Source organism: Syngnathoides biaculeatus, chromosome 3, assembly GCF_019802595.1.
Source record: "Syngnathoides biaculeatus isolate LvHL_M chromosome 3, ASM1980259v1, whole genome shotgun sequence".
In the NCBI taxonomy this organism is placed as follows: domain Eukaryota; kingdom Metazoa; phylum Chordata; class Actinopteri; order Syngnathiformes; family Syngnathidae; genus Syngnathoides; species Syngnathoides biaculeatus.
In genome coordinates, this window is record NC_084642.1 from 38128041 (window position 1) to 38155608 (window position 27568).

Here is a 27568-nt window from a genome sequence, read left to right on the forward strand (position 1 = left end):
AGAAAACCTATTCGGTGCAGTTAACGCACTGCAAATTAATTTGATGTATAAAGTTTTTTCCTGTATCATTTTGCTGTGTAATTCGGTGAGTGACAGCCTTCTAGCGAATCATACTATACGATGCAAATACACTACGCAACCAATCACGGCATTGACAGTACTTGCGCATGTGCTGTGCTCGTACACACTCCATAACAATAGCAGTCCGGTGGAGTTCAGTAATGCTCATGTTAACCCCATATCATGGCGAAACAAGCGGGTAGTGAATGTGATGCGTCGGCTCCCAAACCAAAGAAAAAAAGAACTGCGGTTCTTTTAAGATGGGATGGCTGTCGGAGTATGTGCAAATAGAAGAACAAGCGGTAAAACTGGGTGAGAGCTTTTCTTTTTTGAGTGTGAAAAAGTGCTCTGCCTAACATGCAGCGACGCTAAAGTTGTCAATGGAAGCTGGACTACCTCAAGCACCACATTCAGCAGAAATCATACAATCATACAAAGACTCAAGATGGGAAAAAGGATTGCTACATTATTGTGAGAGAGTGCAAACGACCGGGAGAAAAAGAACTAGCTGACACACACACACACGAATTTGACCCTGAGCAAGTTAAATTTCTCAGACAATATTTTACTTGGCATTAAAATGAATACATAAATGCTGTCAGTTCAACGCTTATGGCCATGCTACCCTGAGAACTCGTCAGATCTCGGAAGTTAAGTGGGTTTGGCCCTGGTTAGTACTTGGATGGGAGACCGCCTTGGAATACCAGGTGCTGTGAGCTTCTCTCCCCAGCTACGCATCAGGAAGGGCATCTAGCATAAAACTGTGCCAAACAAATATGCGTTCATCTAAGATGACACGCTGTGGCGACCCCTAACAGCACAAGCCGAAAAAAGAAGAATGCTGTCAGTTCAACAAATCCACAATCACATGGCTAAGTATGTGAATATACCAGAAACCTGGTGAAGGAAAAACTATCACTTTGAATTTGTGAATTCAATCAATGAGATAGTGCAGAAAGAGACTATGTGTAAGTTTAAAAATGCACGCTGGCATACCCTAATAGTAGATTGGAGCGCAGACATAACGGGACTCAAAATGCTAGTCATATATATTAAATTCTGGGAGGAAAATCAGGTCAGCTATAAAACTGTAAGTTGGGCAGATGAGTTATATTAAAAGCAAACTAATGGAAATTGCTGTTGTAATTTGATTATTTTAATCAACCATGAAACTTTCTATGATGATGTGTGATACTGGTGTGTGACCACAGTGAGCACTTCTGATGTTGCTCACAAAGTGTGCTCAGGGATCTTGTCTGTATCCCCAGACAGATGAAAAATTAGCGGGAACATTGGTCATAATCCACCAATGAACGATAGACAAAAATACATTGCTTCAGGACATAATTTGCACAATTGCCATTTGATGAGCATCATCACAATATCATTACTCTAACTCTCCACTCCCCTGTTAGTTATGACCTAAATGTATATTACGTCATTGTGGCTCTTTGTTGTCATTCTAGAATTGCTCCAACTACCGGAGACAACTTCTTTGTGTGTCTTATAACATACCTGGTTAATAATGCCGATTCTGGTGATAACTTACAGTATATAAAAGGAGACATGGCATCAACAACTGAAAAACTTACACAGTGTACAGTACAAAGTTCCAACCGGTATGCCATGAGGTATCCTCGTGTTACAAAGGATCTTAAACTCTTCTTTTCCTTTCGGCTTGTCCCGTTAGGGGTCGCCACAGCGTGTCATCTTTTTCCATCTGAGCCTTTCTTCTGCATCTTCCTCTCTAACCCCAACTGCCCTCATGTCTTCCCTCACCACATCCATAAACCTTCTCTTTGGTTTTCCTCTCGCTCTTTTGCCTGGCAGCTCCATCCTCAGCACCCTTCCACCAATATACTCACTCTCTCGCCTCTGAACATGTCCAAACCATCGAAGTCTGCTCTCTCGATTTTATCTCCAAAACATCCAACTTTGGCTGTCCCTCTAATGAGCTCATTTCTAATCCTATCCAACCTGCTCACTCCGAGCGAGAACCTCAACATCTTCATTTCTGCCACCTCCAGTTCTGCTTCCTGTTGTTTCTTCAGTGCTACCGTCTCTAATCCGTACATCATGGCCGGCCTCACCACTGTTTTGTAAACTTTCCCCTTCGTCTTAGCAGAGACTCTTCTGTCACATAACACACCAGACACCTTCCGCCAGCTGTTCCAACCTGCTTGAACCCGTTTCTTCACTTCCATACCACACTCACAATTGCTCTGGATTGTTGACCCTAAATATTTGAAGTCCTCCACCCTCGCTATCTCTTCTCCCTGTAGCCTCACTCTTCCCCCTCCACCTCTCTCATTCATGCACACATATTCTGTTTTACTTCGACTAATCTTCATTCCTCTCCTTTCCAGTGCGTGCCTCCATCTTTCTAATTGTTCCCCCCCCTGCTCCTTGCTTTCACTGCAGATCACAATATCATCTGCGAACATCATGGTCCAAGGGGATTCCAGTCTAACCTCATCCGTCAGCCTATCCATTACCACTGCAAACAGGAAGGGGCTCAGAGCAGTCCCACCTCCACCTTAAATTCTTCTGTCACACCTAAGGCACACCTCACCATTGTTCTGCTGCAATCATACATGTCCTGTACTATTTTAACGTACTTCTCTGCCACACCAGACTTCCGCATGCAGGACCACAGTTCCTCTCTTGGTACTCTGTCACAGGGTTTCTCTAGATCTACAAAGACACAATGTAGCTCCTTCTGACCTTCTCTGTACTTTTCCACTAGCATCCTCAAGGCAAATAATGCATCTGTGGTACTCTTTCTAGGCATGAAACCATACTGTTGCTCGCAGATACTTACTTCTGTCCTGAGTCTAGCCTCCACTACTCTTTCCCATAACTTCATTGTGTGGCTCATCAACTTTATTCCTCTATAATTCCCACAGCTCTGAACATCGCCTTTGTTCTTAAAAATGGGAACGAGAACACTTTTCCTCCATTCTTCAGGCATCTTTTCGCCCGCTAGCATTCTATTGAATAAGTTGGTCAAAAACTCCACAGCCATCTCTCCAAATTGCTTCCATACCTCCACTGGTATGTCATCAGGACCAACTGGCTTTCCATTTTTCATCCTTTGTAGTGCCTTTCTGACTTCCCCTTTACTAATCATTGCCACTTCCTGGTCCTTCACACTTGCCTCTTCAACTCTTCCCTCTCTCTCATTTTTTTCATTCATCAACTTCTCAAAGTATTCTTTCCATCTATTTAGTACACTACAGGCACCAGTCAACACATTTCCGTCTCTATCCTTAATCACCCTTACCTGCTGCACATCCTTCCCATCTCTATCCCTGTGTCTGGCCAACCTGTCGAGATACTTTTCTCCTTCTTTTGTGTCCAACCGGGTGTACATGTCTTCATATGCCTCTTGTTTAGCCTTTGCCACCTCTACCTTTGCCCTACGTCACATCTTGATGTACTCCTTTCGCCTCTCCTCAGTCCCCTCAGTGTCCCACTTCTTCTTCGCTAATCTCTTTCCTTGTATGACTCCCTGTATTTTGGGGTTCCACCACCAAGTCTCCTTCTCCCCTTTCCTACCAGAAGAGACACCAAGTACTCTCCTGCCTGTCTCTCTGATTACCTTGGCTGTCGTAGTCCAGTCTTCCGGGAGCTTCTGCTGTCCATCGAGAGCCTGTCTCACCTCTTTCCGAAAGGCCGCACAACATTCTTCCTTTCTCAATTTCCACCACATGGTTCTCTGCTCTACCTTTGTCTTCTTAATCTTCCTACCTACCACCAGAGTCATCCTACACACCACCATCCTATGCTGTCGAGTTACACTCTCCCCTACCACTACTTTACAGTCGGTAACCTCCTTTAGATTACATCGTCTGGACAAAATATAATCCACCTGCGTGCTTCTACCTCCGCTCTTGTAGGTCACTATATGTTCCTCCCTCTTCTGGAAATAAGTGTTCACTAGAGCCATCTCCATCCTTTTTGCAAAGTCCACCACCATCTGTATCTCAAAGTTCCTTTCCTGGATGCCGTACTTACCCATCACTTCTTCATTGCCCCTGTTTCCTTTACCAATATGTCCATTACAATCTGCACCAATCACAACTCTCTCGCTGTCTGGGATGCTCAGAACTACTTCATCTAGTTTCTCCCAGAATTTCTCTTTCAACTCAAGGTCACATCCTACCTGTGGCGCATAGCCGCTAACCACATTATACATAACACCCTCAATTTCAAATTTTAGTCTCATCACTCGATCTGATACTCTTTTCACCTCCAAGACATTCTTAGCCAGCTCTTCCTTTAAAATAACTCGTACTCCATTTCTCTTCCCATCTACTCAGTGGTAGAATAATTTAAACCCTGCTCCTAAACTTCTAGCCTTACTACCTTTCCACCTGCTCTCTTGGATACACAGTACATCAACCTTTCTCCTAATCATCATGTCAACCAACTCCTGGGCTTTTCCTGTCATAGTCCCAACATTCAAAGTCCCTACACTCAGTCGTAGAATCTCTGATTCCTCTTTTTCTTCTGACGACGGATCTGGTTTCCTCCTCTTCTTTGTCTTCGACCCACAGGAGCTGAATTTCCACCAACGGCCTGCAGGTTAGCAGTGCCGGAGGTGGGCGTTGTTAACCCGGGCCACGACCGATCCAGTATGGGATTCTTTCGATGAACGCTCATATTTGTTTGGTACAGTTTTTATGCTGGATGCCCTTCCTGACGCAACCCTCTGCATTTATCCGGGCCTACAGATTGCACTGGTTTGTGCCCCCATAGGGCTGCATTTACAAAGGATCTTAAACAAATAATTTGTTTGAAAATGGGCGGTGGAACGGTGGTTCAGCTGAAAAGCATTGGCTTTACAGTTCTGAGGTCCTGGGTTCAAACCTGGACCCACCTGTGTGGAGCTTGCATGTTCTCTTCGTACCTGCGTGGGTTTTCTCCAGGCACTCCGGTTTCCTCCCACTTCCCAAAAACATGCAACATTAATTGGACACTCTAAATTTCCCCTACATGTAATTGTGAGTGCGGCTGTTTGTCTCTATGTGCCCTGTGATTGGCTGGCAACCAGTTCAGAGTGTAACCCGCCTCCTGGCTGTTGACAGCTGGGATAGGCTCCAGCTCTCCCCACGACCCTTGTAAGGATAAGTGGCTAAGAAAATGGATTGAATATGGTTTTTATTTCCTACTATTGTATTTTCTACTGTATTTTTGGTAGTGGTGGGCATGTGAAGCAATTCAGGCCAATTTATAGTACCGCAATCGACAACACATCACTTGACCTACCATTCCCACCAGGGTAGCACCTTTGTGTAGATTGCTGTGCACATGTCAAACAATATTGCTGCGTGGAAAAAAACACAGAGCTCATCTCTTGTGATTGGTTCATTTTAGTCACAGGCTGTGATGACGTACTCACAGTTCTTCCCTACTCAACGTACCACCTAAGCCACTGACCTCCCAATAAATCCATCCATCCATTTTTTGACCTGCTTATCCTCACGAGGGTTGCATGAGTGCTGGAGCCATTCCCAGCTACCAATGGGCAGGAGGCAGGGTATACCCTGAACTGGTTGCCAGCAAATCGCAGAGCACATGGAAACAGACAACAGTCACATTCACAACCGTACCTGGGGAGAACATAGATTCTTTAATTAATGCATGTTTTTGGGATATTGGAAGAAACTGGACTGCCCAGAGAAAACCCACGGGGACGAGAACGGGGAAAAAATGCAAACTTTACACAGGCGGGGCCAGGATTTGAACCCCAGTCCTCAGAACTGTGAGACCAACACTCTACACCTGCACCATCAGGCCGCCTTCCGGATAGATTTTGCAGCACAATCAAACGTACCATCTATTCATTTACAGTGAAGAAAATAAGTATTTGAACACCCTGTTATATTGCAAGTTCTTCCACTTCGAAATCATTGAGGGGTCTGAAATTTTCATCCTCGTTGCATGTCCACTGTGAGAGAGATAATATAAAAAGAAAAATCCAGAAATCACAACATGTGATTTTTTAACAATTTATTTGTGTGATATAGCTGCAAATAACTATTTGAACACCCGTCTATCAGCTAGAATTCTGACCCTCAAAGACCTGTTTGTCCGTCTTTAAAAGTTCACCTCCACTACATGTATTATCCTGAATCAGATGCACCTGTGTGAGGTCATTAGCTGCATAAAGACACCTGTCCACCCCATACAATCAGTAAGATTCAAACTTGTAACATGGCCAAGATCAAAGAGCTGTCCAAAGACACCAGGGACAAAATTGTACAACTCCACATGGCTAGAAAGGGCTACGGAGAAATTGCCAAGCAGCTTGGTGAAAAGAGGTCCACGGTGGGAGCAATCATTAGAAAATGAAGAGTTTGTTTTCAAAACGAGACATGGGCATTTTTTTCAGATTTACGAAACTCGCGCCAAAATTATCCAGCTCTGAATGGATAATTTTGGTGCGAGTTTCGTAAATCTGAAAAAAATGCCTAGGTCTCGTTTTGAAAACAAACTCTTCAAATGGAAAAAGCGAAACATGACAGTCAATTTCAATCAGAATGGAGCCCCATGCAAGATATCACCTCGTGGGGTCTCATTGATCCTTACAAAGATGAGGAATCAGCCCAGGGCCACACGACAGGACTTGGTCAATGACCTGAAAAGACCTGGGACCACCGTTTCCAAGGTGACTGTTGGTAATACACTAAGACGTCATGGTTTGAAATCATGCATGGCACGGAAGGTTCCCCTGCTTAGACCAGCAGATGTCAAAGCCCATCGAAAGTTTGCCAATGACCTTTTGGATGATACAGAGAAGTTATGGGAGAAAGTTTTGTGGTCAGATGAGACCAAAGTGGAACTTTTTGTTCATAATTCCACTAACTGTGTTTGGAGGAAGACAAATGATGAGTTCCATCCCAAGAACATCATCACTACTGTGAAGCATGGGGGTGGTAGCATCATGCTTTGGGGGTGTTTTTCTGCACATGGGACAGGACGACTGCACTGTATAGGAGAGGATTACTGCGGCCATGTATTGTGAGATTTTGGGGAACAACCTCTTTCCCTCAGTCAGAGCATTGAAGATGGGTCGTGGCTGAGTCTTTCAACGTGACAATGACCCGAAGCACACAGCCAGGAAAACCAAGGAGTGGCTCCATAAGAAGCATATCAAGGTTTTCGCGTGGCCTAGCCAGTCTACAGATCTAAAACCAATAGAAAATATTTGGAGGGACCTGAAATGCTGTGTTTCTCAGCGACAGCCCAGAAACAGGTCTTATCTAGAGAAGATCTGTGTGGAGGAGTGGGTCAAAATCCCTCCTGCAGTGCGTGCAAACCTGGTGAACAACTACAGGAAACATTTGACATCTGTAATTGCAAATAAAGGCTACTGTACCAAATATTAATATTGGTTTTCTCAGGTGTTCAAATACTTATTTGCAGCTGTATCACAAAAATAAATTGTTAAAAAAATCATATATTATAATGTCTGGATTATCTCTCTCACAATGGACATGCACCTACGATGAAAATGTCAGATCTCTCCATGATTTCTAAGTGGGAGAACTTGCAATGTAGCAGAGAGTTCAAATACTTATTTTCTTCACTGTACGTCCATTGGTTCAAGCTGAAAGTGTTACACGGTCGCCATTGTTGTTGCTTTGTTCCTTGTTACAGAAAGGAAAGTAAAATCGGCTCCCGGAAATGACCAATACGTGCTGTGGAAATTTCACCCTATGGCATCCCACCCAATACCAGCTGTAGCGACACCTGTGACTTGGAGAAGAACTGCAGCATATTTACAAAACTACGCCTGTGGGTTGTGCTCGAGTACAAATACAAACTAGGTGCAGGAGAGCCGCAATGACGTCATACACCACATGCGCGGGTATCAATGGGCTTTGAGGCTTTCCTAAAATTGTGCCATAAATTATTAAAAGCTTCAAGGCTTCAGTGATGGTGACATCTAGTAGACAACTGAAGTCATAGGAATCTCTACAGTGTTCGACTGAAACACTATCACTGTACTGTACTCGAAATGGTCATTCATGTGTTTTGTTCATTCACTCATAACAATGACTGTTGAGGTACAATGAAGGATGATATAGGAAATTATGGAACAAAAATTCAACGTGTGATACAAGCACACTGGTGGATGAGATTTGAAATACAAAATTGACTCACCTGGTTGGACATGCATTAAAACAGTGGGGAGTTTTTGGAGAAAAAGCATGACAAATGAGTCTGCTTCAGCCAGCAGAATGAAGAAAACTATATTTGCAGCGCATGCCAATGACAGTGCTGCCCGGGCCCCAATAACATCTGCAAACCTGCCATACAAGAAAGGAAACATTACAATACCTGTTTTGGTTGCTCATGACAAAGCTCGTGAAGCATCTAAACGAAGCTTGCCTGTACTTACCTTCCAAACAAAGGACCTGCAAACAGCTGGATGAGACCAACCATGGTTTGCAAATAACCAAACCACAAAGTGTCAAAGCCCAGTTTCTTTGCCAAATACTGTGAAAAGCACAAAACATTTTTCAAACTTGAACATTTATAGTGAAAAGCTTTTATTGACGTAGTGTAATCATGAAGGGCCAAATTTATCTAGTAGTCTGATCTGATTATGTGTTGTGTGTCTGACTCCGCTGACACGTTTTTTTTTAATTTAAATAACATCATTGGTGGTCAAATATTTACAGTACTACATCAAAAGACACACAATGAGGCTAGAAATAAACTAGCTCTTGGGTTTGAATATAATGTCAGAAAGTCATTATGACGTGGATCTTTTGTGATGCGGAAGTCTGGAATGTTCCGAGGAGTGCCTATATAAGGATGTGAAAGACGGTCGACGGGGCTTATGACCTCACCGCTGCTCTGGGATAAAGTACGCTGTTTCTGACCAACTACACCGACTCCTGCTGCCTTTCATCTTTGGACATCTCTGGAACATTCCCTAACTTGGAATATCTGCTGGAAAGAACATTTGCCTGTTTGGGAACATTGGCTAAATTGGACTACCCAGTGGAAAGAACATTTGCCTGTTTGGGAAGATTCGTTCCATGTTGGTGACTATTCGCAGTTTTGGCTCGACTACACTGTCTTTGAACTTCTTTTTTGTGTTAGCTATTTTATCGTGTTTGTGTTGTATTGTTGTGTGTGATTAAATTGTCTTAAACACAATATAATTGCCTTGTCGCATTTTGGTGGTTTGAGCACAGGGGATGTTAGTCTAAATTCACACATAACAAAACTGGGGGCTCATCTGGGATCAAATTCATTTGACATTTGAGACATCTATTTAAAAGCGTTCGATAATTTTTTCTGCACATTTGCAACTTAAACTGTGAAGCCAGCAAAATGGAGTTTAAACTTGAGCACTTTATTAGGTCCCCTACCGTGAATCAGTCTGTGATTTGCACAAGTCTGATCTTTTGCAACTTGTTATTCATTTCCGACTTAATGCCAAACTTGCTATGAGAAAATTTCAAATTTTGAAAATTGTTCTGAGTCATTACATTGATGATAAACCTTTTGTTCCTGATGTTTTGGCCTTGGTTGATGAAACTGGAATTACAATTTCAGATTGACAGAGAGAGATGAAGGACAGACATAGACTTAGTCACAAGACCTACGTGGGCGTATGTGACGTGTTACGTGCCGTTCCAAACGCCCGATTACATGGGAGACCATTTATGCCCAGCGCTGATTTCTCAGATTTATCCTCATCTGATGAATAAATAGCAGTAACGGTTGATTGGGGAGACGGAGGAATACTTCCATACACATCCGTGAGCGGCACAGCCATGAGCTGCTCTCCGCCGATCGGTTGATCGGGAAGATGGAGGAATACTTCCATACAGATTTGACCATGTGGGTGTAAAGAATGCTGCCGAGCGGCGAAGCTGTGAGCTGAGCTCAGCCGAGCGGCACAGCCATGAGTTCGCTCCCCGCCAGGCCCCAGAGCTCGCTCTCCTGGGGAGCTTGCTCTGCTGAGCGCTGGAGCCGTGAGCTCGCTCCCTGCCGAACCAGGAGTTCACTCAGCTGGGAAGCTTGCTCAGTGGAGTGAGCTCGTCTGACTCCGGATCATTTCGCCCGACGAACCATGCAGATATTCAACATTATTTACAGTCGCGCCGTGAACTTGCTCCCCGGCTGAGCGAACTCCTGGCTCGGCGGGAAACGAGCTCATGGCTCCGGCGCTCGGCAGAGCGAGCTTCCCAGCAGAGCGAGCTCACGGCTCCGCCGTTCTGTATGGAAGTATTCCTCCCATCTTCCCGATCAACCGATACTGCTATTTCTTCATCAGATGAGGATAAATCCGAGAAATCAGTGCTGGGCATCACTGGTTTCCCATGTAATCGGGTGTTTGGAATGGCACGTAACACGTCACATACGCCCACATAGGTCATGTGACGAAGTCTGTCTGTCCTTCGTCTAGCTCTTTCAATCTAAAGTTGTAATTCGAGTTGCAGTCGCCAAAAGACTGCTTATCATACAGGGTTAAGTGGTGAAAAGGCAGGTTCAAATTCTCAGGTTCAAAGTCCTGTCTGTGCTGTAAGGATTTGCGAGTTTGGACCCTACGTGTTCACGAATCGAGGAAGATGTGACCAATGATTAGAAAAAGCTAACAGCATATGGATTTATTACAAAGGAATGTGCAGTACAGACATCCGGGTCTTATCTCGGTATCTGCCGCACACGAGACGTGTGTCTTCTGGCAGGATAGCCAAAGAAGAAGACAAAAGCTGCCCAGTAACACAAGGTTTTCATATGTATGGGTCCATGGTAAAAGTGGCTGCCCCCCCGCAGTCAGATCCTGGGCAGGGATGGTAACTTTCCGCTCATTATCTCGTGTCTTTCGTCTCCACGGCAATGCCTGGGATAGGAGGATGGCGCCAGACGGTTTTCTGCGTACAAAGATCAAGGACAACCACCGGCTCCACAACACATCCTTGTCCGACTAGCAAATGGGCAACGCTTTATCTGTTGATTAAATGTATAAGGTCATATTTAAGCAAATAATGAAAGTGCAATAAAAGTAAAATAGTCTTCAGTGCCTATTGTAAGAAGCTTGGTTACTTGATTTCAGCTTGCAAAAAGCTCAAATACAAAAATCAGTCCACTCGTTCCTCAAATGCTTGTGTATCTATCAGACCTCAGCCTTCCTTGCTAGATGGTTCTGAGGAGAGTTTTGACTCTGACAATGAACTTTCAGATTCTGAAGTTCCGGAGAAGTATTTACCTTTTATTCACAATGGTTCGGTTTCACTTATGGGAGATAATTCTACCCGAAGGCCCGTTACTATTCTCAGGGACACTGAAGCGCTGCAATCTCTGATTTTGAGGGATGTTTTGTCTTTTTCTGTCCCGTCTTTGGCTAACTCAAATGTTATTCTTAAGGGTATAAGTGGCTGTTTTCTTGCTCCTTTGCATATTGTGAATTTGACTTCAGATCTGCTTTCTGACACCATCAAGGTTTGTGTTCTTGACTCTCCAGTTCCGGGTGTTGATTTGTTGATCGGCTACGATCGAGTTGGCGCTGATCCTATTGTCACTGTTTCTCCAGAGTGTTCACCCAGTACAGAGAAGTTGGAGTGTGACTTTCCGGGTAGTTTTTTATTTTGTGCAGTGACTCGTTCGATGTCAAAAGACATTCCTTCCAAGACTTCTTTGCCGAATGATTCCATTTGTTATTTATCAAATACATTTATGGTTCATTCTTTAGCTTCTGAGGCTGAGGACTTATCTTCGAAGGGGAGTAACTCTTTAGGTCCTACTGATAAGTCTAAAAATTTGTTTTGTGGCGATCACATTTTGTCAAGAAAGCAAGTTATTAGTGCACAGAGTGATGATGTTGAGCTGCAGAAGTTAGTAATCAATGTTGTTTCTTTTGAAGAGGCTATTAAGGTTCCAGTTTGTTATTACTTCCAAAACGGCGTTTTGATGAAGTATAGAGCTCATGCACCTACGTCACCGAAATCACGTGACTGGCAATATTGCCGGTCAAACAAAGCATTGTTCAATGCTAAGTCCGTTGAGACGAAACAAAAATGTTTTATAGCACGACGCCCAGAGATTTGTCCGATACCGTTAAACATTTAGAAAGTGATACTAAACGTGGAAAAAATAAAGACATAGAGGTCCCATATTTAAAGGGGGAATCCACTGGTTTGCATTAACAACGTATCCAAAATGTCATGTAATATGTACTCTATTTTGGCAATGTGCTGTTAAATCCTCTCTCATTTAAGAGTGTTTTCAGATGATTTTTATCGCCAACTACAAATTTTCAAGGGTGCTGCCATTTTTGCGAGTCACATGACTTATGTGCGTAGATGTGACGTGTTACGTCCCGCAACAAAGGCTCGATTACATGGGACACCGTTTAGGCCCGCCGCTGATTTATTGGATTTATCCTCATCTAATGAAGAAATAGCAGTTTCGGATGATTGGGAAGACGGAGGAATATTTCCATACATAGCCGTGAGCGGCACAGCATTGAGCTGCTCGGCCGCTTGGTTGATCGGAAAGACGGAGGAATACTTCCATACACATTTGCAAGCGGCACAGCCGTGAGTCTCACTCCCAGACCCCTGGAGCTTGCTCGCCGGGGAGTAAGCTCATGGCTCCCCTGAGCCCCGGAGCTTGCTCGCACGGCTCGGGGAGTGAACTCACGGCTCCCTCGAGCCCTGGAGCTGTGCTGCTCACGGCTGTGTATGTGTATGTACATGACCTATTGGATACATTGTTAATGCAAACAAGTGATTTCCCCTTTAATGCCGAACTCAATGTTTTCGGCGATAAGAAAGTGGACCGTTAACCTGCTTCCGCTTGTCTTGGACAACTGGATCTACACATGTATGTGGTGAGTAAGTCGTCAAGATTTACACAAAGGAGTTTGAAAGCATATAAAATTCTGGATGCATATAAATACTTCGTTGCTGGATCTGTTCTCAATAAAGAATAAATCCCACACAGTGATGGAGCCACTCAGATTTTTTTTTTCAATACAAATGCCAATGTTTAAATAAATTACACAAACTCGCATTCATTAACTATGATTGGGGGGAGAAAAAGACAGAGATGGCTCCTCCGTACATGGAAGCGTATCGCTGGCACACATAAACCTCTCTGCGATAGACGGTTTATTTTCTTTTCTTAAATACACTTTGTTCTCAAATTAGTCAATTTGGCATTATAAATACTTATTGGTCATTTGAGATTGAGAAGAATAATTCCTACCTGAAATTAAATGATCGCTACACAGGTCTGTGTATTTGGTTGGGCACCATCCATCATGTTTAATTGCCGAAATCTATTGATCTTTTTTGGTCTTTTCACATGGTATTGCATACAAATGCCAATATTTAAATAAATGACCCCTGGTTTTACACAAACTCACATTCATTAACAATGATTGGAAAAAAAGACAGGGAGACGGCTCCTCCGTACACGGAAGCGTATTGCTGCCACACATAAACTTCTCTGCGAGAGACGGTTTATTTTGTTTTTTTAAATACGCTTTGTTCTCAAATGAGTCAATTTGGCATTATAGATATTAATTGGTAATTTGTCATGCATGCCAAGTTGTTGGTAAACCAAATCGGAAAATTCCTCCTGTTCCTTTTAGACCTATACCGGCTTTCGAGGAACCTTTCAGTCGTGTTATCATTGATTGTGTTGGCCTGTTGCCAAAAACCAGTATCTTCTCACTATCATGTGTGCTTCTACCACATTTCCGGAGGCTATTCCTAGCCATCGGATTGTTGCTCCTGTGATCATTAAGGCTTTGATCAAAATTTTCACCTTAGTTGGGTTGCCAAAGGTTGTCCAGTCTGATCAGGGCTCAAATTTTATGTCCAAGGTGTTTCAACAAGCAATGTATCAGATGGGCATAGAACAGGTTGAGTCCAGTGCTTATCATCCAGAATCGTAGGGAGCATTAGAGAGGTTTCATCAAACTTTGATAAAACTTTGATATGATCAAGACTTATTGTTTTGAGACAGAGAAAGATTGGGATGAGGGTGTGCATTTGTTGATGTTTGTTGTCAGGGAATCAGTTCAGGAATGTTTAGGGTTCAGTCCCTTTGTATGTCACACTTTTTCACAGTTTCTTTAATCTGTTGTCCGATCCCTGGCCAAAACATCATGTCTCTTGCCCTTTGTTTGCTTTCCTCGACATCAAGATGTCCTATGTGAATGCATTTTAGCATGTGTGGTCTGAGCTTGTGTGGAATTATTATTTTCTCACCCTTTAGCAGGATCCCATCAACTTCTGTGATCTCATCACCGGTGGTTTGGGTAATCACTGATGAGTGGGTGACATTGTTTTCGGGTTTCTGGCCAGCCTGACCAAATGACTTGCATCAGAGTGGAGAGCGGCTCATCCTGAGCTGTCTGTGTCCTGATTTATCCAGCCTATCAGCACTCACTGGGGCTGTGCTGATGACAGTGTGGATTTGTGTCTCCATAGCCTCAGATAGAGACTCGTCCTCTTCATCCACGATTTTCTCGACAGTGTGTTCACCACTGGAATCTTTTTGCCTGATCTATGCTGTATTTTTGCAATGCAAGCATCATGTCCTGTAAGCACGGCGGAGCAAGAGCTGGGGGTTTTCGGCAAATGGTCTCCAATGATTTGTGGTCTGATTACACAGTGATGTTTCACCCGTAGAAATATTTGTGGAACCTCTTACACCCATACAGGATTGCATGCAATTCCTTTTCGATTTGTGTGTAATTTTGTTCTGTGGTGGTGAGCAGCTTAGATGCGTACAGAATTGGCCTGTCTTTCTGCATGATGGTTTCACCCACGACATGTTTTGATGCATCCACTTGTAGTGTTACTTTTTTTTCAGGATCAAAATAGGCCGACACTGGCCTCGGCTCCACTATGATGATCTCCTTTATCTTCTGCAATGCATTTTCATGCGTAGTGTTCCACTTGAACTCCTAAGCAGTTGTCCGAGTGGTGCACACACATCAGCTCGATTGGGTGCAAATCTTGCCAGGTAGTTAACGATGCCAAGCACAGTTTCTAGCTCTGCCTCACTAGTTGGTGGTGGCATGTCTCTGATGGCTTTCACCTTGAGTGGGTCAGGTTTCAGACCGCCGGCTCGTCAAAGTAACTCACCTCAGAAACACAGATGTGGCACTTGTCTGGGTTCAGGCGCATGCCCTTCTCTCTGGTGCAGTTGAGCGCGGTTCGGAGGTTGGTGTTGTGCCCCTGCTTTGTTTTTCCAAACACAATGATGTTGTCCACAATGCACAAGACTCGAGTCAGGCCTTCATACACCACTCTACCGTGGAATTCGTCCAGGGCAGAAATGATGCAGAAGGGCAGCCCGAGGAAAAGATACCTTCCATATAATGTGTTGAACGTTGTGAACATTCAGGACTTCTCGCTTAACTCGATGCCCCAAAATCCGGATCTTGCATCCAAGGTGCTGAAATACTTTGCCCCTCGTAACTTGGATGTCACACCCTCCAATGTGGGTAGGGGAGTAGTGTGGCCTCATTGTTGCTTTGTTTAAAGGTCTTGGGTCAAGGCACACCCTAAGTTTGTGTCTTTGGCTTTTCACACACTACCAGGGCATTAACCCATTTGGTAAGCTCTGTCATCTTGCATATTATTCCGTCCCTTTCCATGTTGTCTAACTCTGTCTTAAGATGCTCCCTAAGGGCAAATGGTACACTTCGTGGTGTGCAAACAACTGGTGCTACATTAGGGTAAATTCTAAAACTGGACTTGTCTGGGAATGTGCCAATGCCTTTGAAAATATCTGAACATTCATCAAGGATGTGGTCTGACTGGATGCTCTTTGCTTTTTCACAGTTGAACACATACACCACTTTGGTGAGGCCCAGGGCTTTGTAAGCTTTGACACTAACCCTAACCCAAGGATTGGCAGACATTTGCAGTTCGCTATATAGAACCTCTCTGTTGTCGACCTTGCTTTGTATGTGCTTGATAGTTTGCTGTAGCCATTCACTTCCAGCGCATGTTGCCATAACCTGTTAACTTGCGGTCAGCAGTCATCAATTGTGTATTAGGTATCAACATATTAAAGTCTTTTACTGGTATAATGCTTACTTGTTAACTGGTATCTAACTTAAAAGTTAATTTTCTCTTCTGTGACACCAAACCAATAGCTCCGTATACACTTTCCTCATCATCCTTCTCTGTAGTGACAGTGTCCACACACAGCTCCGGGTCATCTTCCTCATCATGTTTTTGAACTGTATGGATTTCTCTGTGCACTATTTTACCTGGGGTGTGGGACTTGGTTTTGCATAGTGATAGAATTTTCGACACTGTCACAATGTGCTCAAATGACTCACTGTTACCATGGGGTCTTCTCGGGAAATGTATATCGAGCAAATATGAGGTTTGCTTTTGGAGTGAGGTAATCAAAGAATTTATCGGAATATGTTTTTAGCAACTTAACTTCGTCTCCGGTCAGTGTTCAGGTGTTGCTGACATCCCATCCTTTATCGATGATCCACAGCAGGAGGAAACTGCACTTCACCTCCTTAGCTCAGTTTTTAAGGGGTCCCGTGAATATCAAAGTGTTTTTTGAATCTCCGCCACGTATCTGGTAAGTTGAATGACTTCCAGTCCATCCACGGGGTAGGACACCAAACGCCTCCATCGTAGACAATTCCTCGTCGTCTTCGTTCTTTTTTTTTTTCCCCCAAGAGTCTGTAGTTATACGACTGTCATTCTGACACCATGTTATGATGTTGCTGTATACGAGAGGTACTATAATGCAATCTAAGAATAACGGGGCGATACCAGTTCTTCAGTTTCATACGTGGCTTTCTCTTTAATCCCACTCCAGCAAAACTGCATCAATCACCTCCCGTTACAGTGTTCTTTTGTCGAAGAACTAACGAGTACCTTAAAAAAAAAAAAAAGTTCAGCAATTACCCGAACAAAGCATTACAATGAGTACCATAGTTTTCAGCAAGAATGGACAGAGGACATCGCCTTTGTGGAGAAAGACGGTTCTGCTGTGTCTCTGTCTAATTTGTAATGATAAAATTGTAACGCTGAAACACTCATATATAGAGCGCCACTTCGACACATGCCATACTGTGTTTGCATCAAAATATCCTGCAGGGGAAAGCAGAAAGAAACCATGTCGAGAGCTACTATCCAGAGTCCAAGCTAGTCAGCAAGCAACTCCGTGTTTGAACCCAACAAGGACACCAGAATTCATATAGCTTTGCTGGTGCTTTAACAATTATGGGAAACAGCCTGGCAGCTCCATCCTCAGCACCCTTCTACCAATATACTCACTCTCTCGCCTCTGGACATGTCCAAACCATCAAAGTCTGCTCTCTCGAACCTTGTCTCCAAAACATCCAACTTTGGCTGTCCCTCTAATGAGCTCATTTCCAATCCTATCCAACCTGCTCACTCATAGCGAGAACATCAACATCTTCATTTCTGCCACTTCCAGCTCTGCTTCCTCTTGTCTCTTCAGTGCCACTGTCTCTAATCCGCACATCATGGCCAGCCTCACCACTGTTTTAAAAACTTTGGCCTTCATCCTAGCAGAGACTCTTCTGTCACATAACACACCAGACACCTTCCGCCAGCTCTTCGAAGCTCTTTGGACCCATTTCTACACTTCCTTACCACACTCACCATTGCGCTGGATTGTTGACCTCAAATATTTGATGTCATCCACCCTTGCTATCTCTTCTCCCTGTAGCCTCACTCTTCCCCCTCCACTTTTCTCATTCAAGCACATATATTCTGTTTTACTTCGGCTAATCTTCATTCCTCACCTTTCCAGTGCATGCCTCCATCTTTCTAATTGTTCTTCCACCTGCTCCCTGCTTACACTGCAGATCACAATGTCATCTGTGAATATCATGGTCCAAGGGCATTCCAGTCCTACCTCATCTGTCAGCCTATCCATTGGCACAGAAAACAGGAAGAGGCTAAGAGCTGATCCCAGATGCTGTCCCACCTCCACCTTAAATTCTTCTGTCACACCGACAGCAAACCTCACCACTGTTCTGCTGTCCTCATACATGTCCTGTACTATTCTGACATATATCTCCGCCACACCAGACTTACGCATGCAGTACCACAGAGTTCCTCTCTTGGTACTCTGTCATAGGCTTTTCTCTAGATTGTATTGCGCCTTCTGACCTTCTCTGTACTTTTCCACAAGCATCCTCAAGGCAAATAATGCATCTGTGGTCCTCTTTCTAGGCATAAAACCATACTGTTGCTTGCAGATACTTACAACTGTCCTGAGTCTAGCCTCCATCACTCTTTCCCATAACTTCATTCTGTGGCTCATCAACTTTATTCCTCTATAATTCCCACAGATACAAACAAAAATGGGAACTAGGACACTTTTCCTCCATTCTTCAGGGATCTTCTTGCCCGCTAGTATTCTGTTGAATAAGTTGGTCAAAAACTCCACAGCCATCTCACCAAATTGCTTCCATACGACCCACAGTAGCTGAATTTATTTCCACTGACGCCCTGCAGGGTAATGGTGCCGGGGGGTGGGCATTGTTAACTCGGCCATGACCGATCTGGTATGGTTTTCTTTAGATGAACGCTCATACTTGTTTGGCACATTTTTATGCTGGATGCCCTTCCTGATGCAACCCTCTGCATTTATCCGTCCTTGGGACTGGTCAATAGATTGCACTGGCTTATGCCCCCATATGGCTACATTTTATACATATATACAGTATATATACATACACAAGCGGCACGGTGGAGCATTTGTAAAGCATTGCCCTCACAGTTTTGAGGTCCAGGGTTCGATCCCCGTGCCTGTGTGGGTTTTCTCTGGGCATTCCAGTTTTCTCCCACATCCAAAAAAAACATGCAACGTTAATAGGAGACTCTAAATTGCCCCTAGGTGTGATTGTGAGTGTGGCTGTTTGTCTCAATGTGCCCTGCGATTGGCTGGCAACCAGTTCAGGGTGTACCCTGCCTCCTGCCCGTTGACAGCTGGGATAGACTTAAGCACTCCCCGTGACCCTCATGAGGATAACCGCCAAAGAAAATGGATGGACAGATATACAAACACAAACACACAAGGAGTCCTTGGGTTAAAATGGTCTCGACTTAAAATGCTGAGACTTTACAACGCCTGTCCCACATCCGCCATTTTGTCAAGCTGATGTGCATAGTGCTTGTACGTGTTAGTGCACTGTGAGTATCTTCACATTTTTCGTCCTCCTTTTTCGACATTATGGCCCCAAAGAAGAAAGCTGTGTCTTTTAGCAATGCTTCTACACCCAAAAGAAAATCAATTACCATGGAAATGAAGCTCAAGATCATAAAAAGATCAGCGAAATGACAGAGACGGATGAACATCTGTAAAGAGCAAGGCTTCAGTCGGTCGACCGTGGTAAAAATTATTTAAGACAAAGCCCATGTTTTAGCGCATGTGAGGGGTTCGTTCCTGTGTCGGATACACAGATCACAAAATAACATTCTTTAAAACTTGTTGAGATGGAGACGCTATTTATGTTATGGATTGAGGACCAGCCTCTCCTTCTTCTTTTCCATCCACCTTTCAGCAGTAATCGTATGTACAGCATCTTATTTGTTTATTTCAATGTATTTGTTTTTATACAAAGTATTTTGACGTAAATTCTGACTTTATCGGTGAAATCCAACTTACAACGAAATTCGAGTTACATTACCAGTACATGAACGGAACTCGTTCGTAATCCGAGGACTTCCTATACAGTGAAGAAAACAAGTATTTGAACACCCTGCTATATTGCAAGTTCACCCACTTAGAAATCATGGAGGAGTCTGAAATTTTCATTGCACGTGCATGTCCATTGTGAGAGAGATAATCTAAAAAGAAAAATCCAGAAATCACAATGTATTTTTAAACAATTTATTTGTATGATACAGCTGCAAATAAGTACTTGAACATCTATCTATCAGCTAGAATTTTGACTCTTAAAGACCTGTTAGTCTGCCTTTAAAAGTCCACCTCCACTCCATGTATTATCCTGAATCAGATGCACCTGTGTGAGGTCGTTAGCTGCATAAAGACACCTGTCCACCCCATACAATCAGTAAGACTCAAACTTGTAACATGGCCAAAACCAAAGAGCTGTCCAAAGACACAGGAGACAAAATTGTACAACTCGACACGGCTGGAAAGGGCTACGGAGAAATTGCCAATCCTCTTGGTGAAAAAACGGTAATTAATTGGACACTCTAAATTGCCCCGAGGTGTGATTGTGAGTGCGGCTGTTTGTCTCTATGTGCCCTGTGATTGGCTGGTAAACAGTTCAGAGTGTGCCCTGCCTCCTGCCTGTTGACAGCTGGGATAGGCTCCAGCACTCCCCCCGACCCTTGTGAAGTTAAGCGGCTAAGAAATGGATGGATGGATGTTTCCATCCGACCTTATCACTGAAGTTGTTCAAACTTGTAAAATGGCCAAGACCAAAGACCTGTCCAAAGACACGTGAGACAAAATTGTACAACTCCACATGGCTGGAAAGGGCTACTGTAGGAATAATTGTGATCATAATTATCATACATCTGCTTCAAATAAAAAAAAGCTTTGCTCTGCTCTAGATAACGTGGCAGCCTCCGAGCAGGAGATAGCAAGAACAAAAACATCTAATCATCAAAACTGTTAGAACTGCTACCTGTTGAAGAAATGACCAGACATGTATTCAGCAATCTTCCACACACCCACATGAACAAACATGTACACCTTCTTTCCAACTGTTTTGCTTGTCGTCTCCTTTTTGTAACATCCATGTAAATAAGGGGCGCCTTAAAACTGAATAAATAGAGGGGCTGAGGAGAGAATAATCAGACAGTGCGGTGGTGAATTGCACGAGACAGTTCCTCTCCTCTCTCCTCGCAAGACTTGAACTGGTGTCTTTGCTTCCTTTTTTGTCCTGTTTAATGAATGTCTGATTGGTGAACCTGATATTTACTTGGTCCTTCGAGCTGGATCTGAAGAAACCGGAGGTTTCCAGGGGCCGAGTCGACGTCCAGGCAAAGACTGTGGCCACGGCACTTGAGACCTTTTCCGGGACTGAGCCTCGACTTTGCGTCTGGAGGCTGAGGGTTGACGAGAAGCCGAAGGAAGTGAAGACATCTCTGGTGAGTAGGAAACTCCCACACTCATGAGGAATGAGTGAATGCGCGTCTGGATGACTGCGGCAGAACGAAAACCTCGACAATATTAGTCACTATTGAGTAGACTAATTAGTCTATAAAACTGAGAAAAGGGCAAGGTGTGTCCTGTACGTGAGCTCCGTGAAACATGTGCATGTGTAAAAGTGTGAGTGGAGGTTCGCTACCTCATTTGAACAGGAAATTGAGTGACAACTGTTTGAGGATGCAGAGGTAAGAATTCTCCGCCACTTGTGCTAGAAGCTTGAGAATTACCACAAACAAAACGTAATTGTCACCCTGTTCAGGGGGAAGTCAGTATAGTCACCCGAGGTGAACCACTGACTCCAACAGGAGAAAAACAAATAGCAAAATAGTTGATAAATAGCAAAATAGTTGAAACACAACATCTGAAAAAAATAATAATAATGATGTGTAAGGACTAGAAGTTTGTAGAAAGCAAATGTCCTACTAAAATAAAACATCTAAATTTGTGGATAACACAATATGACTTTGCTGGCCAGCTCGACACACACACAAAAAATATATATAGTTAACCTGCAGGATGCAGCCCACACCAGACAAAATCATGATTATCTGTACTCAGATGGTATATCAGTCGTGGTGACAGGAACAAGACTGACTGACAAACTAAATGCACTACACAAGGAATGGACACCACCACACACGTCATTACAACGGGAGTGGAAGCGTTTGGGACAATTTGTTTTGGCAGTACGAAATAATCCTGATTGGACAGAAAAAGAACAAGATTTGGATTGGGATGACTGAACTGTACAGACAATATCTTATTGGACAGTCTTAAACAATCTGAGACCAGATGCTGCTGTATTCACGGTGGTATCACAATCTACACAGACAATACTGGAAAAATAGAGGAATAGCGACAACTACAGGGAACACAGTGACACATGCAGAGCTACTACAAAATTTGCTCATAGTAGTTCAATTACCAAAAGAAATAGCCATATGTAAATGTTCAGTACACACATCAAATACAGACAAAGAATCATTAGGAAATGGATTGACAGATAAAACAGCAAAAGAAGCAGCAGCCAAAACCTTGATGGGATTAGCTGACCATGTAACAAATGAAGACATACTTTAAGATGATGTGTTAAACAAAATGCAATAACAAAGTAACCAGCAGAACTAAAAATGTGGAAAAAATAAGGTACTACATTACAAAATGGGAATTATGTCAGCACAGATATAAAAAAAATTCTACCAAAAACATTTTTTAAGTAGGCGGCAATCTTGAGCCATGGGAAGTCTCAGGGGGAATGGTAGCCCTTGTACAAAGGCATTACATGATCCATGGATTTAAATTTTATGCAAAAAAACTTTTTTGGAGGGCTTGTTTGATCTGTGTGCGACATAATCCACAAGGGAATGTGCATCTAAAACGTGGTCAGTTTCCTCAAGCTACACATCCATTCATCCCTTCATCCATTTTCTTAGACGCTTATCCTCACAAGGGTCGCGGGGAGGGCTGGAGCCTGTCCCGGGTGTCGACGGGCGGGAGGCGAGGTACACCCTGACCTGGTTGCCAGCCAACTGCAGGTCACATGGAGACAAACAGCCGCACTCACAATCACACGTAGGGGCAATTTGGACACAATGATAGATTTAGTCTAACTATATATACATTACAAGCACGTAAAGGTCTCATTCCATTCAAAACACTGTTGGGGAGACCGTACAAATTACCAAAAATTTCCACACAATGAGAGATAGATGAATGATGAAGGGAAAAAAAAACACACAAGTGGGTCCCTTTCAGGAGTTATTAACCCCAAACAGCTTAAAAAACTGCAAAAAGGGTTACTTGAGTTCATTTGTTCATTGTAGGAAAGTTTTTGCTTTTGAAACCATTGTTAACACAAACAAAACTAATTTGTTTTTATTGGCCACTTGTAAGATAGCTGTTCTCATTCCCACTGCCAAGGTCGCTGTAGTCCGGTTACACATGGGAGTGAGACTGCTGTCATAATGGTGACTAAACAGTTAAATTTTGCTGTTGGGCGTTGGATGAAAACACTACCCGTTATTTTCATTTTTCTGTTCGAGTGGTACCTGTGGGAACCACTCAAGGTCCCACCCCAAAAAAAAAAAATAGATAAAAAAATACAAATTGGATAACTACATACAAAAAACGTGTCCAAAAGATTGTGTTGTTTGCACGGATCCAGAGATAATACCAATGCTATTAATTGATAACGAATGCAAAAAAAAAATAAAAATAAAGTTTGGGGATTCTGTGTATCCGTTAACTTCTCTTGAAAAACAAAAAAACTGTTTTCTAATGGCGTGTCACTAGGAAATGTCACATGCATCAATTTGATAGGACTAGAAACAAATTGGGAATTTTATCAGCATTGATGTGTGAAGCCATTTTTGTGCCACCGTCATGGTGGTGCGGCAGTAACTGTCTTTTTGATTTTTTTTTTATGCCGGATGCCTTTCCTGACGCAACCCTTCTGCATTTATTCGGAAAGAGAGCTGGAGCCAATCCCAGCTAACTTCGGGCAGCGGCAGACTACACCGGAAACTGGTTGCCACCCAGCCACAGTGCAGATATCAACACCATAACACGCTGCCTTCACTCAAAATGTCCCTCTGAGGGAAAACCCGAACTACAACGTGGCCCTCAAGAGAAATGAGTTCGACATCCTTGCACGACACCATCAAAAAAAAAAAAAAATTGACAAGTTACTGTGCTTTCATAACCTTATTACTGCCATTTGTTTATTCATCCCATGTCTATGAATTAACATCTACCGTACATGTAGTTTTATCTGAACACGGGTATAGACTGAGCAAGAGCTGAATGACATGGACAAAATAGCAGAAAGAAACACGTGGATACACCTTACACACTGTAAAAGGTCAGCTGAGTCACTCAAAGGGAAAGGTGAGCAAAGACCAGCATACGGTGGGTGCAGATTTTTTGTATCTGAAAATACCTGAAGGCTGGTGAAGATTTAAAAGACACTTGACTCATTTAGGGCTGACTTGGTCGACATGACTTCAAAATGGCTAAATAATATGCCGTAATATTTTTGTTCATATGCTACTTTTGGACACCTGTAAAGCTGACAAAAACCCATAACAGCAGAACCAATAATTATACTCAGTCAACTATGCCTACCACTCTTAAGATAAGAGGTGCAACCTCATTTCAAATAACATTAGTGAACAAAGAAAAAGAAAGTTTGGCAAATCTAAAAATTTGGTGTTCTCTGTCCTAGTTTCTATCGCTGTTTGCAGCTATTCTTGCATTGTGTGGATGTTGTTGTATTCCCTGCATAAAGCCATCACTTAACCAACTTATAACCCCTGCTATTGCACCGACAAATTCAAAATTGGCAGAACTATATCCACTATTGGCACAACAGAGTAATGACAGTGATATTGTTGACCACGATGATGACGTTATGACTTCTCTTCCAGACCTGTTCTCTGATCCAGAAGATTACAGGTAATTGGTGCTATATTTTCCTCCGAGTGTAAGCCGAAAGGGTGATCTAATAGATGATTTAAGGATTTGAGCAAATGTAGGATAAACAGGAGGATAACGTAGAAATAATTGTAAATAGTATTAAGTAACTGCTTCTGACTGCAATGAAGAAATGCTTTGCTCTGCTCAAATTCAGTTACTGCTCTGCCTGCAATGAAGAAATGCCTTGCTCTAATCCAATTCAGTTCCTGTTTCTGCCTGCAGTGAAGAAATGCTTTGCTCTGCTCCAATTCAGTTACTGTCTCTGCCTGCAATGAAGAATGCTTTGCTCTGCTCTAGAAAACATGGTAGCAAATGTAGGATAAACAGGGGGGAAATGTAGGAATAATTGTGATCATAATTATCATACATCTGCTTCCAATAATGAAATGCTTTGCTCTGCTCTCGATAACGTGGCAGCCTCCTAGCAGGAGATAGCAAGAACAAAAACTTCTAATCATCAGAACTGTTAGAACTGCTGCCTGTTAAAGAAATGATGACCACACATGTATTCAGCAAGCTTTCACACATGCACACGCACATGAACAAACATGTACACCTTGTTTCAAACTGTTTTGCTTGTCGTCTCCTTTTTGTAACATCTATGTAAATAAGGGGCATCTTAAAACTAAATAAATAGAGGTGCTGAAGAGAGGATAATCAGAGAGTGCAGTGGTGAATTGTACGAGACAGTTCCTCTCCTCTCTCCTCGCGAGACTTGAACTGGTGTCTTTGCTTCCTTTTTTGTCCTGTTTAATGAATGTCTGATTGGTGAACCTGACATTTACTTGGGATCCCAAATAAAATGGGACAGCTGGGGCAGAGCGGGCGTTTTGTGAGATAAAGCAAGTTTTGCTGTCAAGTACAGCCTTAGCATTACCTGACTATTCAAAACATTTTGTTCAAATGGTAGATTGCAAAGGAGAATATATGACATCAGTACTGACTCAAACCTATGGAGAAAAAATGTGACCAGTGGCACATTTCTCATCCAAATTGGATAGTGTAGCATGTGCACTTCCTCATTGCGTCAGGGCTGTGGTTGCAGCCCAAAATGGCTGTTGAGAGTAGTTCTCCATTGTGCTTTTTCACCCACTAACACTCAGGGTGCCACAGGCCGTGTCAGCCCTACTGCTACAGACCAATATGACCTATTTGTCCCCAGCTAGACATCTATCACGCATAGCCATATTGCTTATCTCAGCCACACCTCACACTGGAAAGAACCCAGCTACCCATCTACCACTCCCTGACGAGGGATTAACAACATGACTGCCAAGAATTATCTGAACAAACTACTAAATGCTCCTGGCCGAGAAGGGTGGCGTCTGCGCCATGTTCGGTAACCAGTGTTGTACGTTTATTCCAAATAACACAGCACCTGATGCGTCACTCACAAGGGCCATTCAAGGCCTCCACACCCTGAACCACAAGATGAAGGAGCAGTCTGGCGTGAACACATCAGCCTGGTCTGAGTGGTGGGAAAAAATATTTGGCAAATATAAAAACTTGGTGATCTCTGTCCTAGTTTCTATAAGCTGTGTTTGCAGCTATTCTTACATTGTGTGGATGTTGTCGTATTCCCTGCATAAGGGCATTACCTAACCGATTTATAACCACTGCTATTGCCCCGACAAATTCAAAATTGGGAGAAATATATCCACTATTGGCACAACAGGGTAATGACAGTGATGTTGTTGACCACGATGATGATGTTATGACTTCTCTTACAGACCTGTTCTCTGATTCAGAAGATTACAAGTAATTAATACTATATTTTCCTCCGAGTGTAACTGTTTGTTTTCATAAATATGACTGTAGAATAAAGGCGAAAGGATGATCTATTAGATGATGTGAGGATTTGAGCACATGTAGGATAAACAGGAGGATAATGTAAAAATAATTGTAACTATAATTGAGTGACATTTTCTGCCTGCAGTGAAGAAATGTTTTGCTCTGCTCCAATTCAGTTACTGTTCCTGCCTGCAATGAAGAATGCTTTGCTCTGCCAGCAATGAAGAATGCTTGGTTGCTCTAGAAAACATGGTAGCAAATGTTGGATAAACAGGCGGGAAATGTAGGAATAATTGTGATCAAAATTATCATACATCTGCTTCCAATAAAGAAATGCTTTGCTCTGCTCTAGATAACGTGGCACCCTCCGAGCAGGAGATAGCAAGAACAAAAACATCTAATTATCAGAACTGTTAGAACTGCTGCTTGTTAAAGAAATGAAGAGTTTGTTTTGAAAACGAGACATAGGCATTTTTTTCAGATTTACGAAACTCGCGCCAAAATTATCCAGCTCCGAATGGATAATTTTGGCGCGAGTTTTGTAAATCTGAAAAAAATGCCATGTCTCGTTTTGAAAACAAACTCTTCAAATGATGACCACACATGTATTCAGCAATCTTCCACACACGCACATGAACAAACATGTACACCTTGTTTCCAACTGTTTTGCTTGTCGTTTCCTTTTTATAACATCCATGGAAATAAGGAGCGTCTTAAAACTAAATAAATAGAGGTGCTGAGGAGAGGATAATCAGAGAGTGCAGTGGTGAATTGTACGAGACAGTTCCTCTCCTCTCTCCTCGCGAGACTTGAACTTGTGTCTTTGCTTCCTTTTTTGTCCTTTTTACTTAATGTCTGATTGGTGAACCTGACAGCTATGGAGAAATTGCCAAGCAGCTTGGTGAAAAAAAGGTCCACTGTAGGACCAATCATTAGAAAATGGAAGAAGCTAAACAATCTCAATCGGAGTGGAGCCCCATGCAAGATATTACCTTGTGGGGTCTCAATGATCTTTAGAAAGGTGAGGAATCAGCCCAGGACTACACGACACAACTTGGTG

General features: G+C 43.0%; 1 protein-coding gene and 1 long non-coding RNA gene across 9 annotated transcripts in view; one reads left to right on the forward strand and one right to left on the reverse strand.

Moving 5' to 3' along the window:
* LOC133498626 (uncharacterized) lies at positions 1-27265 on the forward strand. 3 transcript variants are annotated; one of them, XR_009794377.1, is made up of 3 exons: positions 1-85; positions 21027-21182; positions 23714-27265. It is a non-coding gene; the product is annotated as an uncharacterized LOC133498626 (long non-coding RNA). The 3 variants fall into 3 exon arrangements; XR_009794375.1 differs by lacking the exon at positions 1-85 and adding an exon at positions 110-372; XR_009794376.1 differs by lacking the exon at positions 1-85 and adding an exon at positions 110-372 and having other exon boundaries at positions 21039-21182.
* The window catches only part of slc22a18 (solute carrier family 22 member 18), a 47727-nt gene that overhangs the window by 15598 nt on the left and 4561 nt on the right, over positions 1-27568 (reverse strand). For 2 of the 6 annotated variants that reach the window (XM_061815717.1, XM_061815716.1), the window contains exons 2-3: positions 8471-8568; positions 8233-8378 (exon numbers count right to left, since the gene is read on the reverse strand). In XM_061815717.1, the coding sequence (XP_061671701.1) occupies positions 8233-8378; positions 8471-8568 (244 nt within the window). Of the gene's footprint in view, positions 1-8232; positions 8379-8470; positions 9028-27568 lie in introns of all 6 variants that reach the window. The other 4 variants (XM_061815721.1, XM_061815720.1, XM_061815718.1 and 1 more) reach the window with 4 other exon arrangements.